The 12,785-nt window shown below is 54.0% G+C and overlaps 1 protein-coding gene across 7 annotated transcripts in view; it reads left to right on the forward strand.

The window, feature by feature from the left end:
* Positions 1–638: 638 nt before the first annotated feature.
* Pth1r (parathyroid hormone 1 receptor) overlaps positions 639–12,785 on the forward strand; it is a 30,228-nt gene continuing 18,081 nt past the window's right edge. For 2 of the 7 annotated variants that reach the window (XM_087905216.1, XM_087905219.1), the window contains exons 1-2: positions 5,451–5,473; positions 5,649–5,763. In XM_087905216.1, coding sequence (XP_087761342.1) covers positions 5,466–5,473; positions 5,649–5,763 — 123 coding nt within the window. In that variant the 5' untranslated portion in view covers positions 5,451–5,465. Of the gene's footprint in view, positions 798–2,170; positions 2,230–2,943; positions 3,001–4,128; positions 4,246–5,353; positions 5,474–5,648; positions 5,764–12,785 lie in introns of those variants that run through there. The other 5 variants (XM_087905217.1, XM_087905221.1, XM_087905220.1 and 2 more) reach the window with 5 other exon arrangements.

Genomic DNA, 12,785 nt, shown 5'->3' on the forward strand with positions numbered 1-12,785 from the left:
CTGGTCCTCTGCAAGACCATTAAGTGCTCCTAACTGTGAAGCCTTCTCTCCAGTCCCTAGTTATTTATTTTGAAACAAGGTCTCCCTGTGTAGCCCAAATTGGGATCACTGTACAGCTCTCCCAGTTCAGCATCATCCCTGCCATACACACACACACACACACACACACACACACACACACACACACACACGCCATTTCTGAGTGATCCAACCCAGGATCTTACTCATGCTAAACAAGACTCTTCCACTGAGCTCCAGCTCAGGTGTCTGCTTTTCTCCCTGGGATGTGAGCACAAACCAGACAAAGCCCAATTTCTTTTCAAGGTGCCTAAACCTTGAACAAGGTCACTTATAGATGCTGTGTCCATACCTTGTGGCAGGCAGCCTGGGATTTCCAAGAGGTAGAAAGGGCCAGAAAGATTAGACAGAAACAGGGTTAAATAAACAGGGAATTAGTCAGTGAGGCTTGGCAGGGCAAGAGAAGACAACTGAGGCAGGGCTCACTGGAGGTTGAGCTGGCCTGGTGCCTGGAAAGCAGATCCGTGAGGGTTGAGGGGAGGGCCCAGCCCAGAACACTGGTAGGCTTGGGATCTGGGACAAAGTCCTGAGCCAGTGCATGGCTTGGTAAAAAATAATTAATTTTTCTTTTCAAGCCGGAGCTCTGACCTGGGTCTTTTCCTGTCCTTGCTCAGGCCCGAGCTGCAGAAGCTTCTCTAGAGCTTCCCATGGCCTCCCCATGGCCAACTTGAGTTTACTCCTCAACCTGAGGCCCCATCGGAAAGGCCTGCGGATTACAGGTAAGTGTGATTTAGGGAGCCAGGAGGCCTGACTGCAGGTGGGAATAAAGAGACAAGGGTGAGTCACCTCTGCAGTAAGTCTCTGCTGCCTGTGCTGCGCCCTGGGGCAGGCAAGGAACCCTCATGGCCCCATGTCTGTGGACCCCGTGTCATGGTGTCACGACAGCAAGACACCTGAGACCATGACATCAGCCAGAGGAAGTCCGTACCTCCAGAAGCCTTTGGAGTGTGTCCTGATGGAGACAAAGCCTCCTGGCCTTCTGAGCCCCCATCCTCCCTCCCTCCTTTCACCTTCCTGGAGGTGAGAAGCCAGACCCTGCTGCAAGAGGAGGGGGGTTTGCCCAGCCAGCTGCTATGGAAGTCTTCAGTGACTCAGCTGGGTAGGGGAGTGTTTATGAGCAGCCGAAATGGCTGTAAAAGTGGCACCTGGCTTCACTTACGGCCTGGCCACCCCATCCCATACTGGCCCCTTGGTAACTAGAGAAATGTCTGGGGTCTGAAACCTGGAAGAAGTCTTGGCCCGAGGTCAGGGTTCAGCCAAGGGTTGTAAATCAGTCTGGGATAAAGGCTTAGCCTGGGGTCAGGTTCATTGTGGGGGCAGAGCAGAGTCTGGGGGCAGAGCTAATCTTAGCAGACAAGTGTCTTTGGGGCTAACCTGGGGGATGAAGCCTGGGGAAAGGGGCGATGTCTCAGAACCAGATGTGGACTCCTGGTTCCACAGAGCCCCTAGGCAGGTGACCAGGGGTTTTCTGAGAGAGTGAGGCCAGACTGCAGAGCTGGAAGGACGGTTTGAGGGTCTGTGTAGCCCTATGCAGACTGGTAACAGCAGGGGCCTGTCAGCCTGCAGCTTCTGCATCAGTGGGGGTGGAGATTGAGTCCAGACCCTGCTCTGGTTCTGGACTGCAGTGACCATCTTATCTCCTCCTGCTAAACCTGGCTGGGGATCAAAGAGAGAAACACAGACCCACGCCCGACACCTAGCCTTACTTTTCCCAACTTCGTTGAAAACTGATTTGAAACTAACCAGAAACTGACCTTACAGCCCAGGGACTGCCAGTCAAAGGGCAAGGTTGGCTCTACACAACCCTGGTGTGTTACCAGTTAATATTCGATCCCCCGCCCCATTCCCATAGTGGCAGTTTAACCAGAGGCCTGGGGAAGTTAGGTGACCATCATGTTGAATGTCTAGGAGGGAACTCTAGAGTGAGGGACTTTGCGTGTAGGGGGACATAGAAACCAGCACACCACTCTAGTATTGCCACAGCCTGCCCTGACCCACCCAAGGGCAAATCTTATCTTTCTTGCGTTGCTTTATTTTTTTGAGACAGGGTCTCACTATGCATTTCTGACCTGTAATTTGCTATATTGATCAGGTTGGTATCGAACTCACAAAGATCTGCTTGCTTCTGCTTCCCACGTGCTGGAATTAAAGGTGTGTGCCACCATGCCCCGCCCAAGTGCAAGTCAAGAGCTATGGTCAGAACTAAGAACTCTGCCCAATTAGCTTCTAAATTTCTCTCATTCTTAATTCCACTACTCATGTTCGTTTCTCACCACCAAGGGAAAAGACAGTAGTCACTGCCACATGAAACTTGTGTCACATAGAAACATGTAACACTGACATCATCAAAGCATGGTACTATGGGTCTTCCATTCTCAAAGAGCATGCATACCATAAAGATACCCCTGAACTCACACCCACATGCTCAAGGAGGCCTTGGGGACACAGGTAGGGAGGCATGTCCTCCATACTAAACTGAGGAGTGGGATCCTGACAAGGAAGCAAGAAAAACCAGACAGAGGTGTGAGCATGAGCCGTCCGGAAGTCTAGCAGACTGTATCTACTGGTGACAGTCGTTTGGAAGGAAATAGCCATCTTTGAAAACCAGGACAAGAAACACAGGAGCAGTGGGCACAGAAGAAGGGCATGGCAGAAGCAATGTTTGAGAAAGACTGAGGACGTGGGTTCCCATTCACATTGAGAGGCAGGGCCATCCTTGAGATGGTGAGCAAGGTTTTTTTTGTGGGGGGGGGGGTTCTGAGCTCATTTGCATAGGATTCTAGTGGAGAACTCCTGGAGAATTCATGGGTTTGCACAAACCCTCAAGGTCCCTTTGAATCAGATGGACATCTTCCGATTTTACAGATGAGAAAACTGAGGCCAAGAAACCCGGAGAGGCCTGGTGATTAGGACACAGAATTGGTAAGTAAGCAAGCAAGGGTGCCATTTAACCCGGTGGTATTTTTCAGGACACCACACTTAAAATGGATTCCTTCAGCAATCCTTTGGTTAGCCCTCTGTTCCAAGCACCCCTAACCTCCTCTGCTGCCTGATGCTCCCCCCTGGTAGGCTTGGAAATCCTGGATCTAGAACCCAGGGGTCATCCAGTATGGAGTACAAAAACTACACACACACACACACACACACACACACACACCTCCTCTCTCCCTAAGAGTCCCAAGATAGCTAGCAGCATTTGGGGGACTGCGTGGTGGAAGGAGGTGAAGTACAAGAGTGTTTCCTAGCTAAGACCCAAGTCGTGTAGTCTCGAAGCGCCCAAATTGGGTTCGGTAGGAGAGCTGGAGATACCTGGCAAGCAGCCGATAGGTCGAGACATCTTAAGATACCCGGATTGGAAAGAGACCCCTCTTAGTTTCAGACCTAAACTGGAGGAGCACTATGCGGGTCTCGGGTCCGCTACACCCCGGGAGTAGGGGTGGGACAGCGGATGGAGGACCAGGCAAGGGCGGGGCGGGACGCGAGGGCGTTGGCTGCGTAGCCTGGACTCTGGCAGGCGGTGGAGCAGCTTCCCCAGGGTCCCCACCGCGGGTGCACGGACAGCGCCGCGGCCAGAGGCGCGCGAAGTACTAGGCGACCTCCCCAGTGGATCCTCTCCTGGAGCCCGCCTGCTCATTGCAAGGGCTGGACGATCTGGGGGTGATGGGTGGTCTGTGCTTCTCTAAAAGAGAGAATAAAGCAAAAAGGGAGACAGCGTCCCAGTCCCGGTTCTCAGGTCCCGATGTCAGAGCTCCCTAGACTCCGTCCCCCCCCAACACTCATCCTTCTGCCGAAAGACCCCGGGCCGGGTCTCTGGAGAGAGGTCCCGGGGTGGGGGGCGGCGGGCTCGCCTCTGCCCGCCGCACACCCTCCAGGGAGGCGGTGGAGGGGGCAGGGGCGGAGGAGGCCCGGGGAGGGCGCGGGGGAGGGAAGAGGCTCCGGGCCGCGGGGGGGAGGGGAGCGACAGACGCCGAGGCGAGGGACGCGCGAGGCGGGCGGCGGCTCGGAGCGGCGGCCAGGCGGGGGGCTCAGGAGACCAGGCAGGCCAGGGGGGATCCCGAGAGCTCCATGAAGTCCCCCCGGGGCCGCGGACGGGGCGCTGGCTTGGGGAGGCTGTCGGGGGGGCCCCGACATTCATGGCAAGGCGGGGGCCGCGGCGGCGTGCTCGGAGTAAGTCGGGGCTTGGGGGGGGAGGGTCGGGCGCGCGGGGCGCGGGAGGCCGGAGTGGGGCAGCAGCGACTCCGGGCCCGGCCAGGGCGGGCCCGGCTGCTCGGTCTCGATGTCAGTCTGCGGCGCCTCCTCGGAGCCCGGCGGAGTCGCCAGCCCGCTGCCGCTCAGTTCGGTGGCTTTTTTGGAAACTTGCAAATGTTTTCGGAGAGGAGGAGAGGAGGAAGCGAGGGAGTGACCGAAACCGAGCTTGGGGCCGCTGGAATAGCAGAGGCCAAGGCCGGGGGAGGGGGGTTGATGTCTGAAGGGGAGGGGGACAAAGCTAGTTAGAGACCGGCTGACAAGCAGACAGGCTGCCCTAGCCTTGGGGCCGCAGAAGCGCTCGTGCCGCTCGGGCGCACGCGGCAAGGGTTAGGAGGATGGGAAATGGGGTGCAGGAGGTGGCTGCTAAGGGCTTGGGGGTCCAGACTGAGTTGGGGAGCCGGGTCGCAGTGCCACCGGAGAGCGTGCTGGTGGCTGGAACACCGAAGGGCTCAGTGTCGTTGCAAAAGTCGGGATGGCATCCCGTAGTTGCACGCCCCGCGCAACTCAAAACGCGCCCCCTGCCCCGCCCCGACTCCCCTGTTGCCCACTGCCGCGGAGCTAAAAATAACAGCCTGGTCGCCCCCCGCAGACCGCGACCCCGACCCCTCCCCCTCCCCTCCCCCCCCCTGGGCGTGGAGTGAAGCCGCGGCTCCCAGTTCCCCCAAAGAGGGGGTAAAAAAGACAGAGAGAAAGAAAGAAAGAAAGAAAAGGCGGCGCGGGAGGGGAGCGGGGGGCGGGCCGGGGGCGGGGGGCCCAGCCATATGGATGTGATTTCTCCGCTCCGAGGCAGACAGGCCGCTCAGCAGCGCTCGGCGCCCGCCCGCCGCCCGCCCGGCTTCAGGCAGCCTCCCTCCCTCCGCCCTCCCTCTCTCCATTGCGCCGGTTGGTTCTCTCGCTCGCCTTCGGCGTATGGGCCCCGCACCGGGCTCCGGGGCCTCGGGCCGCCCGGACGCCGGGGTCCCCTAGGACGGGGTGTGGGCGGGGCGGCCCGGCCTGACACAGCTCTGCACCCTCCAACCATCACCAGGGCTGGCGGCGGCTGCCCCGAGGGACGCGGCCCTAGGCGGTGGCGATGGGGGCCGCCCGGATCGCACCCGGCCTGGCGCTCCTGCTCTGCTGCCCAGTGCTCAGCTCCGCATATGCGCTGGTAAGTCCCTCTCGGTCTACGCTCAAACCCAGGAATCCTGGAGTTGCTCTGGGGTTCCTGGGGCGAGTGTAGGCACAAAGTCTTGGGTTCTCCCAAATGTCTGAACTTTGGGATGGTGCCCCCGCTCTGAACCAGGAATCCTGGTGCCTGCTCTCGTTGGGGTGTCTTACTGTAGGTTCCAGATGCCTGAAGTTTCCCCACTTCTGAAGACTTGGCTTGGGGTCCTGGGTCTGGAAATCTGTGGTTGGAGTTTCCCTACACCATGCTTGTGTGAGCACACGGCTCTGGTCGTATGTATCTCTTTCGATGGTGACAGCGTGATCCAGCGGGCTCTCTGGGTGTGGAGTCTCACAGACTGCGTTGGGGGCCTCTGCTTTCGCAAGTTTTGTTTGCACCCCGCGCTCAAAGCCGTGTGCAAGAAGTCAGAAAATCACATAGATAGACTGAGGATAGGGTTTAGAACCCCCACCAGCTCTCGAGACCCCACAGATACACAGCTGTATGCACTAATGGGACAGCTTTACCCGAAGTGGAAGTTGTTTGCCCAGGGAGGTGGGTGTGGTATGGAGGTCTCCAGAAGCATCTCCTCACAGTACACCTTGCAGAAGCTATGTACTTTGGGGCGTCTGGAGAGTGAGCTGACTTTTGGGGGTACAGTGCATGGTCTGAGAATGGAGACCAAGAGATAGAATAGTAAAGAGGGCTAGAGACAGAGGGAGACAAAGGGTTAGGATGAGAGCTCCGACCCCCGCAGGGACAGACTCAGAACAGCAAAGACAGAGAGCTGGAGACACTGAGGGAAATCATGACCCCATCTTGGGCTAGGGTCTGGGAGCCATTTCTCAGAGAGGGGAGATTTTCCATCCTCTCGCATCCCATATTCCTGAATCAGCTTTTGTGCCTGACTTTAAGGTCTTGTTGCCCCCGTACCCCAACCCTGACCCAAGTCTAGAGAGACAAGGCAAGCAACTTCCTTCACGGGACAGAGCCTCGAATCTGGGACTCCTCCGCTCAGCCTACAGCTTGTGTGACCTTGGACTGTCTATGAAAAGTGCCTGAGAGAAACGTTTGCTTAACATCCTTTCAGTTTGATGTTCTTCTGTGGTCCCCAGCATTCTGTTTACTAGGGTCCATCCTGTCCAATTCTAGTCCGGTAATGGACTACCAAAGCCAAGGGCTGCCCCAGAAAGGAGCCTGTACACAGGGATACAAGTTCCGAGGGCCTGAGCTTGCTGTTCCAGAGGTGCTCCAAGCATGGGCAGCAGAACTACTTGCCGAATTTTCCTCAGTGACTTCTATGTGGGTACACATACATGTGCAGGGGGGTAGACCGGCGGATGGGAAAGGTATCCTGATGTGTGCCTGTATGTCCATCAACATAGGATTTTGTGGGCATCTGGGTGAGTCCGTGGGATCGTGTGTATTCAGAGTCCACATGTGTCTGAAGCTGTGAATCTGCACACGACTCCAAGGGAAGCAGAGTTGTATATGTGTGTGTGTGCGTGCGTGTGGGCACCCTGTGAGTGTTTGTGTGCGCACAGGTCTATTGTTCGCTTGTTTGTATTTAACAAATGCCTCTGTGTTTTCTGTTTGCCAGTCCATTGTTCTAAGCACTTTACGCACGTCAGCTAATCTTCCCAACAACCCTTTGAGAAAGGTGTTTCCCTAATTTTTGTGAGCTTTGCCCAGACCCACTGTGACCATTGTCTATCTTATGTCAGCTGGGTGCCGACCCCTGCACCTCACTGTGTGGTGGTGGAGTCTATGCAGAGGATTTTCCTGGTTTAGGAGGGTCCTATGCTGAAGACAGGACAGATGCCAGTGTGGCTGTGCAGGGACCTTGCTGGGGCATGTGAGTGCGCTGGACCATCTCCTGCTTCGGGTCTAAGGGGTTGTAGTCCAAGGGACAGGTTTGGCCGACCCACCCACCATCCTGCGGGATCCCTAGGCTCATCTGGAGTCAGCAAACAACTGGCAGCCTGCCCATTCTCTCTCCTGCGTCCAGATGTGTACAGGTATGGACGAAACCCGTCTACTTCAGCTGTCACTAAACCTATAGACTACCTACTCAGCCATATCCAAGGCCAGGCTCACTTCTCCCGTGACCTTGGTTGGGGGACCAAAGAACATCCCACTGGGAGAACACTGATCACAGCTGGACTCAGGGGGTCCATCTGTGCCTCACCGAAAAGGGTAGCCCAGAGATGAGCATTGGAGGAATGAAATTTAGTGGAGGGGATCGGCCCACAGCTTATGAGCAGGCAAGAGAATGGTTTTGTCCTTTGAGATTCCTTACCCTAAGGACACCCTAGAGAACCCTCCACTCTCAGGAATGTGATGGTCAGCAGGGAGGCACACCTGGGTGTGGGCTATGACCCTTGGGTAGGGCGCTTCATCCCTTAGGCTGACTGTGCAGGCAATCTCTTCCAGCCAGCCTGGGGTGGGGGCAGCTCAGAAGGCACTTTTTTTTTTTAACGTTTATTGCTTGTGTGTGTGTTTACGAGTGCTTTGGGGAGTCAGTTCTCGCCTTCCACCGGGTGGGTTCCAGGTAGGTCTCAGGCTCAGATGGTGAGCACTTTATCTGCTAAGTCATCTTGCCAGCCCAAGGTGCTCGCTTTTAAAAATAAGAAAGGCCATTTATTGAGCAGTAACTTTCCATAGAGTCCGAGCTAGAACCTGCCATATATGTATATATATATATACATACATATATATATATATATTTTCTCACCCCACCCATTGTCCAAGCCATGTTAGGGGGAAATGACCTTGAAGTGAACGTAGTAAGACTGGCAGTACTGGGATCTGAGGCATTTGAACCCAGGACTTAGACATCTACAGCGGACTCTCTCCTCTAAGCTAGGTGAGGGTAAACTCAGGTAAAAGGTCCTTGTGTGTTATTTTGGGATTTTTTTTTAAAAAAATGAAATCTTCATTATCTTACTTTTTGTTTATTTCATGATTAATACAAAAGCACATTGTTTTTGTACTCTCTCTCTCTCTCTCTCTCTCTCTCTGTGTGCGCGCGCACGTGTGCACGTGTGCGCGCGCATGCATGTGCTTGTGTGTGGGTCTGAGGACAGCCTGGGTATTGTCCTCACCTCCTATCTTATTTGAGACAAGGTTCTATCTGGCATACCGCTGTGTACACCAGGCGAGCTGTTATCAGGCCTCTGAGGATTCTCTGGCTGGTCTTTATGTGGGTTTAGTCCTCGGTTGAGAGCAGCAAACACCTTCCACAATGAGCCGTCTCTTCAACCCAAGACAAATGGTTCAGAGCAAACAGAAGCTTTCTTTGGGCGCTGTCAAACCCCAGTTCCCTTTCTAGAGAAAGACATTCTGGAAGTCTGGGGATGATCCTCTGTCCCTCTCTGTGCTTCAAGTGGCACCTCTTGTATACATAGCAAGTAGATGGATGTGTCTTGTTTTCCGTTTGTTTTTAAATGAGTCCAGCAATCTTCTCCATGGGGCTGTGTGACACATGCATCATTGTACCTAAAAGTGTAGCTTTATATTTGTGAGTAGAAATCAATTAAAATATATATTTTGTTACACAGAGAAACCCTGCCTTGAAAATATATATGTAATATACATTTTTTTAATTTTAAAAATATATATAATGTTTTAAGTGTTTATATATTCTTGTGTTGATATGAGGTTTTGTGCGTACATGTAGTGCCTGAGGGGAGCCTGTGGGATCCCTTGGAGCTGGGATTACAGGCTGTTTTAAGCTGCCTAAGGTGGGTGCTGAGGACAGAACTTGGGTCCTCTGCCCAAACAGTTTGTGCTCTTAACCACAGAGCCATTTCTACAGCCTCCAAATCCCTTTTTTAAAAAAAATTATCTCATTGTATGCTTACTGTTTTGGCTATGTGTAGTCTGTGTATCGTATGCATGCAGTGCCTGAGGAGGCTAGAAGAGGGTGTCAGAGCCCCTGGAACTGGAATTCCAGGCAGTAATGAACCACCGTATGGGTGCAGGGAATCTAACTTGGGTCCTTCAGAAGAACCCCCAGTGCTTTTAAACACCGAGCCATCTCTCCAAGCCCTTTTTAATCCTGTATAGTATTCCAAAGTATGAACTTAGTTAAACATCCCTGAGGAATACACATTCAGATCCTTTCTCCACAACCTCCCCTGGTGTGAGTGTGAGTGTGTGTGTGTGTGTGTGCGCGCGCACGCGCGAGTGTGAGACATTCCAGATGGTGGCAGAGGAGCTCCTTGAAATGCCCTCTTGGTTCACCATGTGACCATTTCCCGGTAGGATATTTCTAGAATTTGTCTTTGCTGGGTCTGAGAACATGCACATTTTTTATTTTAATAGGCATGGCCAAATTGCCGTCTAAAAAGCTGTGCTGGTTTATACTAACCAGGACTGACCACAGGGGCCCTCTCCCTGTTCGGCTCTGTTTCACAGGATGCAGTGAGGGCCCTTTGGTTTCATCTTAGCATTTTGATAGGTGAAGAGCGGCGTCTCCTGTCGTTTTAATTTACACTCTGCCAGTGATTCTCGGACTTTATATTTATTTATTATCCAACTGAGCTCGCTCAGAGCCATTACCCATCTTTCTATGGGTTATTTATCCTGCTTGTATTGATTTGCCGAAGCTTTTTATATCACCTGCCCTTAAACACATCCTCTTCCCCCACCTCCCAACTCCCAGAACCGCCCGAGGACAGAGCAGTGGAAGGGGGGCACGGGCCCTCCCGGGAACTTGGGTTTTCTTCGGAATGTTTTAATGAGGCGTCAAGCAGCCTCCCCCAGATTCCTGTTGTGGGCCTTCTGGGGACACTCCCTGGTCCAGCTACCACATCAGGAAGGCAGCTATTTCAGAGATCCCAGGAAAAATAAAAGGTATGGTGGGGTTTTTGCAGAACCTTGAAATTGTCTTTAAAGTGACTAAGAGACAGTGCAAAATCTGCTCAGGGTCACAGACATTGGAGACCTCCCAAGCCCTCTAGAACCCCAGCTTGGCGTCAACCTTGTGCCCAAGCGGAGAGCTAGTGAGATCCCATTCTGCTGACCCAGCTAGGGTTAGATTAGGCCATCCATTCTTCTGGGCCTTGGTCCTCCTGCCTAGCTCAGGTAGAGGCTGCGTGTGAAGATCCACCCTGTCCTAGTAGCCAGCTCTGCCATCCGAGGTTCCATCCCACCGCCTGCCCCAAAGGCGGCCACGCTGGCTGGCTGGCTGGGATGAGAGGCGTCACAGTGCCTCCCCCCCAGCCCCTCCCAGCCCCAAACACAGGCAGCCTGTTCAGGAAGGCCTGGCAAGGGGGAGGAAAAGTCAGCACTTGTCAGTGGTGGCGGGGCAGGATGAGGAGCCCGTCCCAGCCTGCCATGGCCAGCCAGATGGACAGAGGGCAGCAAGGGACAAGAGAACAGTCCCCAGCCAGTTGGCATGGGAAACAGGAGAGGTGCCAGCATGGGTCCCAGTAGTGGAACCTGGAGAAGGGGTGCAGGAAGGCCACAAGGTCACAAAAGCCAAGTATTTCTTTTTTCTTTGTGGGAGTCATTCACATCCTCACTTAGCACCGGAGGCCAATTGTCCTCTGCCCAGCTAGAGAGTCAGCTGCATCCCAACATCAGTGGCCCTATTGTTCTACGGCTACTTCTACCCTGGTTCAAGCCCCTTTGTGTATGTTTGCTCGATGCAGCAAAGGTTACATACAATCCGGGGTGCTGGAGAGATGATGTTACAGCGGCTGGTGCCACGACATCCATGTAGCCGTGTATTTCCTTTGCTCCAAGACTACAGCTTTGGTGTAAAATGCACCCTACTTCTGCTTCTGGCCCTCTTCTAACTGTTCTCTAGGCCTCTGTCTCCCTTTTGTAAAATGGGTATGCAGCAGAAGGTGAGGTCGATGTGAGCAGGCAAAGAGGGTCTTGTGGGGCAGGACCAGCCAGGGGCAAACACCAGATATATCTGCCTTCTCCAATGGCAGGCAGAGAAGCAAAGCGCACTGTCCCTTAGGGAACCAGGCTGACACTGGCAAGGGGGTTACTGTTGTGACCCAAGAGGGCATCCTGCTGAGAAAATATTATGCCATAGAAGCGCCTTGCACAGAAGTGGAAGTGTCAACTGAAAAAGAAACTCCTTCATTTCCTCCAGCTTTGTCTGGAGGGGTAGAATTTTGACGTGTCTGAGATCACAGATGCCAATGTGTAGAATCTGGCAGGGAGGGGAGGACGTTGGGGGAGTGGCCTCGTTTGGGTGATGGTATGGATTGCTGTCTCTACCGTCACCACCGTCACCAGCCTGGACACACCAGTGTACTTCCTGATCTCCCTGGGAGCTAAATGAAATTAGAATATCTTAGCCAGTAGCGGTGTCTACCTGTAATCTCAGTGTGCAGAGCTGGAAGGTCTCAGATCATGAGACTGAGACCCCACCTGTGCTTGGGGATGACAGAATACACCAGGTCTCTCGACAGCATGTCCTCTGCCATGGGCTCAGCAACATCCGGGTTTGTAAGTAACATGCCAATTTCAGTCCCTATCTGTCTGTGCCTTGCCTGGAGCTTCACAAACCTGTCTCAGTGTTTGCAGGCTGCCTTCCCAGCTCAGGGCTAAAGTTGTATGACACCAGCCCCTGCAAGTTCACACACTCTAGACGTGCTTGTGGGGGGGGGGCACTGTGATAGGTGGGTCAGAGAAGCTCAGCCCTAATCCACAAAGTGGAAGACAGTATGCAGGACAGCTGGTGCCAGGGCTGGTGACCCTCTCGCTGGTGAGTATGGACTAAGTGGCACCTGGCCATGACCCAGTCCCTAGTCTTGCCTCTGAAACCCAAGATGCAGGTTCTGGATCTAAAAAGATGCTGATCTGAGTCTTTCATACTCTGGGGCCATGCCAAGAAGTCAGCACTCTTATAAGGGAAGGGGGTGACTGGGCTGGGGAGGGGAAGGGAGCATCAGACAGTGTTGATGTCTGGCTAGTCCGAGTAGTCAGCAGTTTCCCCCTCATCCCGCCTGCTTCCAGCAGGACAGAAGTCTGGTAATCTTGTCTACCCCCAACCCAAACTTGGGAGTCTGGCAGCGACCTTGAGTGATGGAGTGAGTGCAGGGAGATATCCAGGCAACTTCACCTGGCGCTGCCTTCATTCCTGGCCCTCCGTTCTCTCTAGGGCCCCACAGACAACCAACCCCTTGTTGTGGACCTGCAGACAAAGGGGCTGGGGTGGGGTGGAGTGGTGAGTTAGCCCCACTGCTCACAGTACCTACAACAGCAGCCAACTTTCCCCCAGCCTGCCCTGCCCAGGCTCTTGGTGCAGTACTTCGGTTAAATCCACGGCAGCCTTACCGTTACTCTGATT

The sequence above is a fragment of the Myodes glareolus genome, chromosome 4 (assembly GCF_982192425.1).
Source record: "Myodes glareolus chromosome 4, mMyoGla1.1, whole genome shotgun sequence".
Taxonomy (NCBI): Eukaryota; Metazoa; Chordata; class Mammalia; order Rodentia; family Cricetidae; genus Myodes; species Myodes glareolus.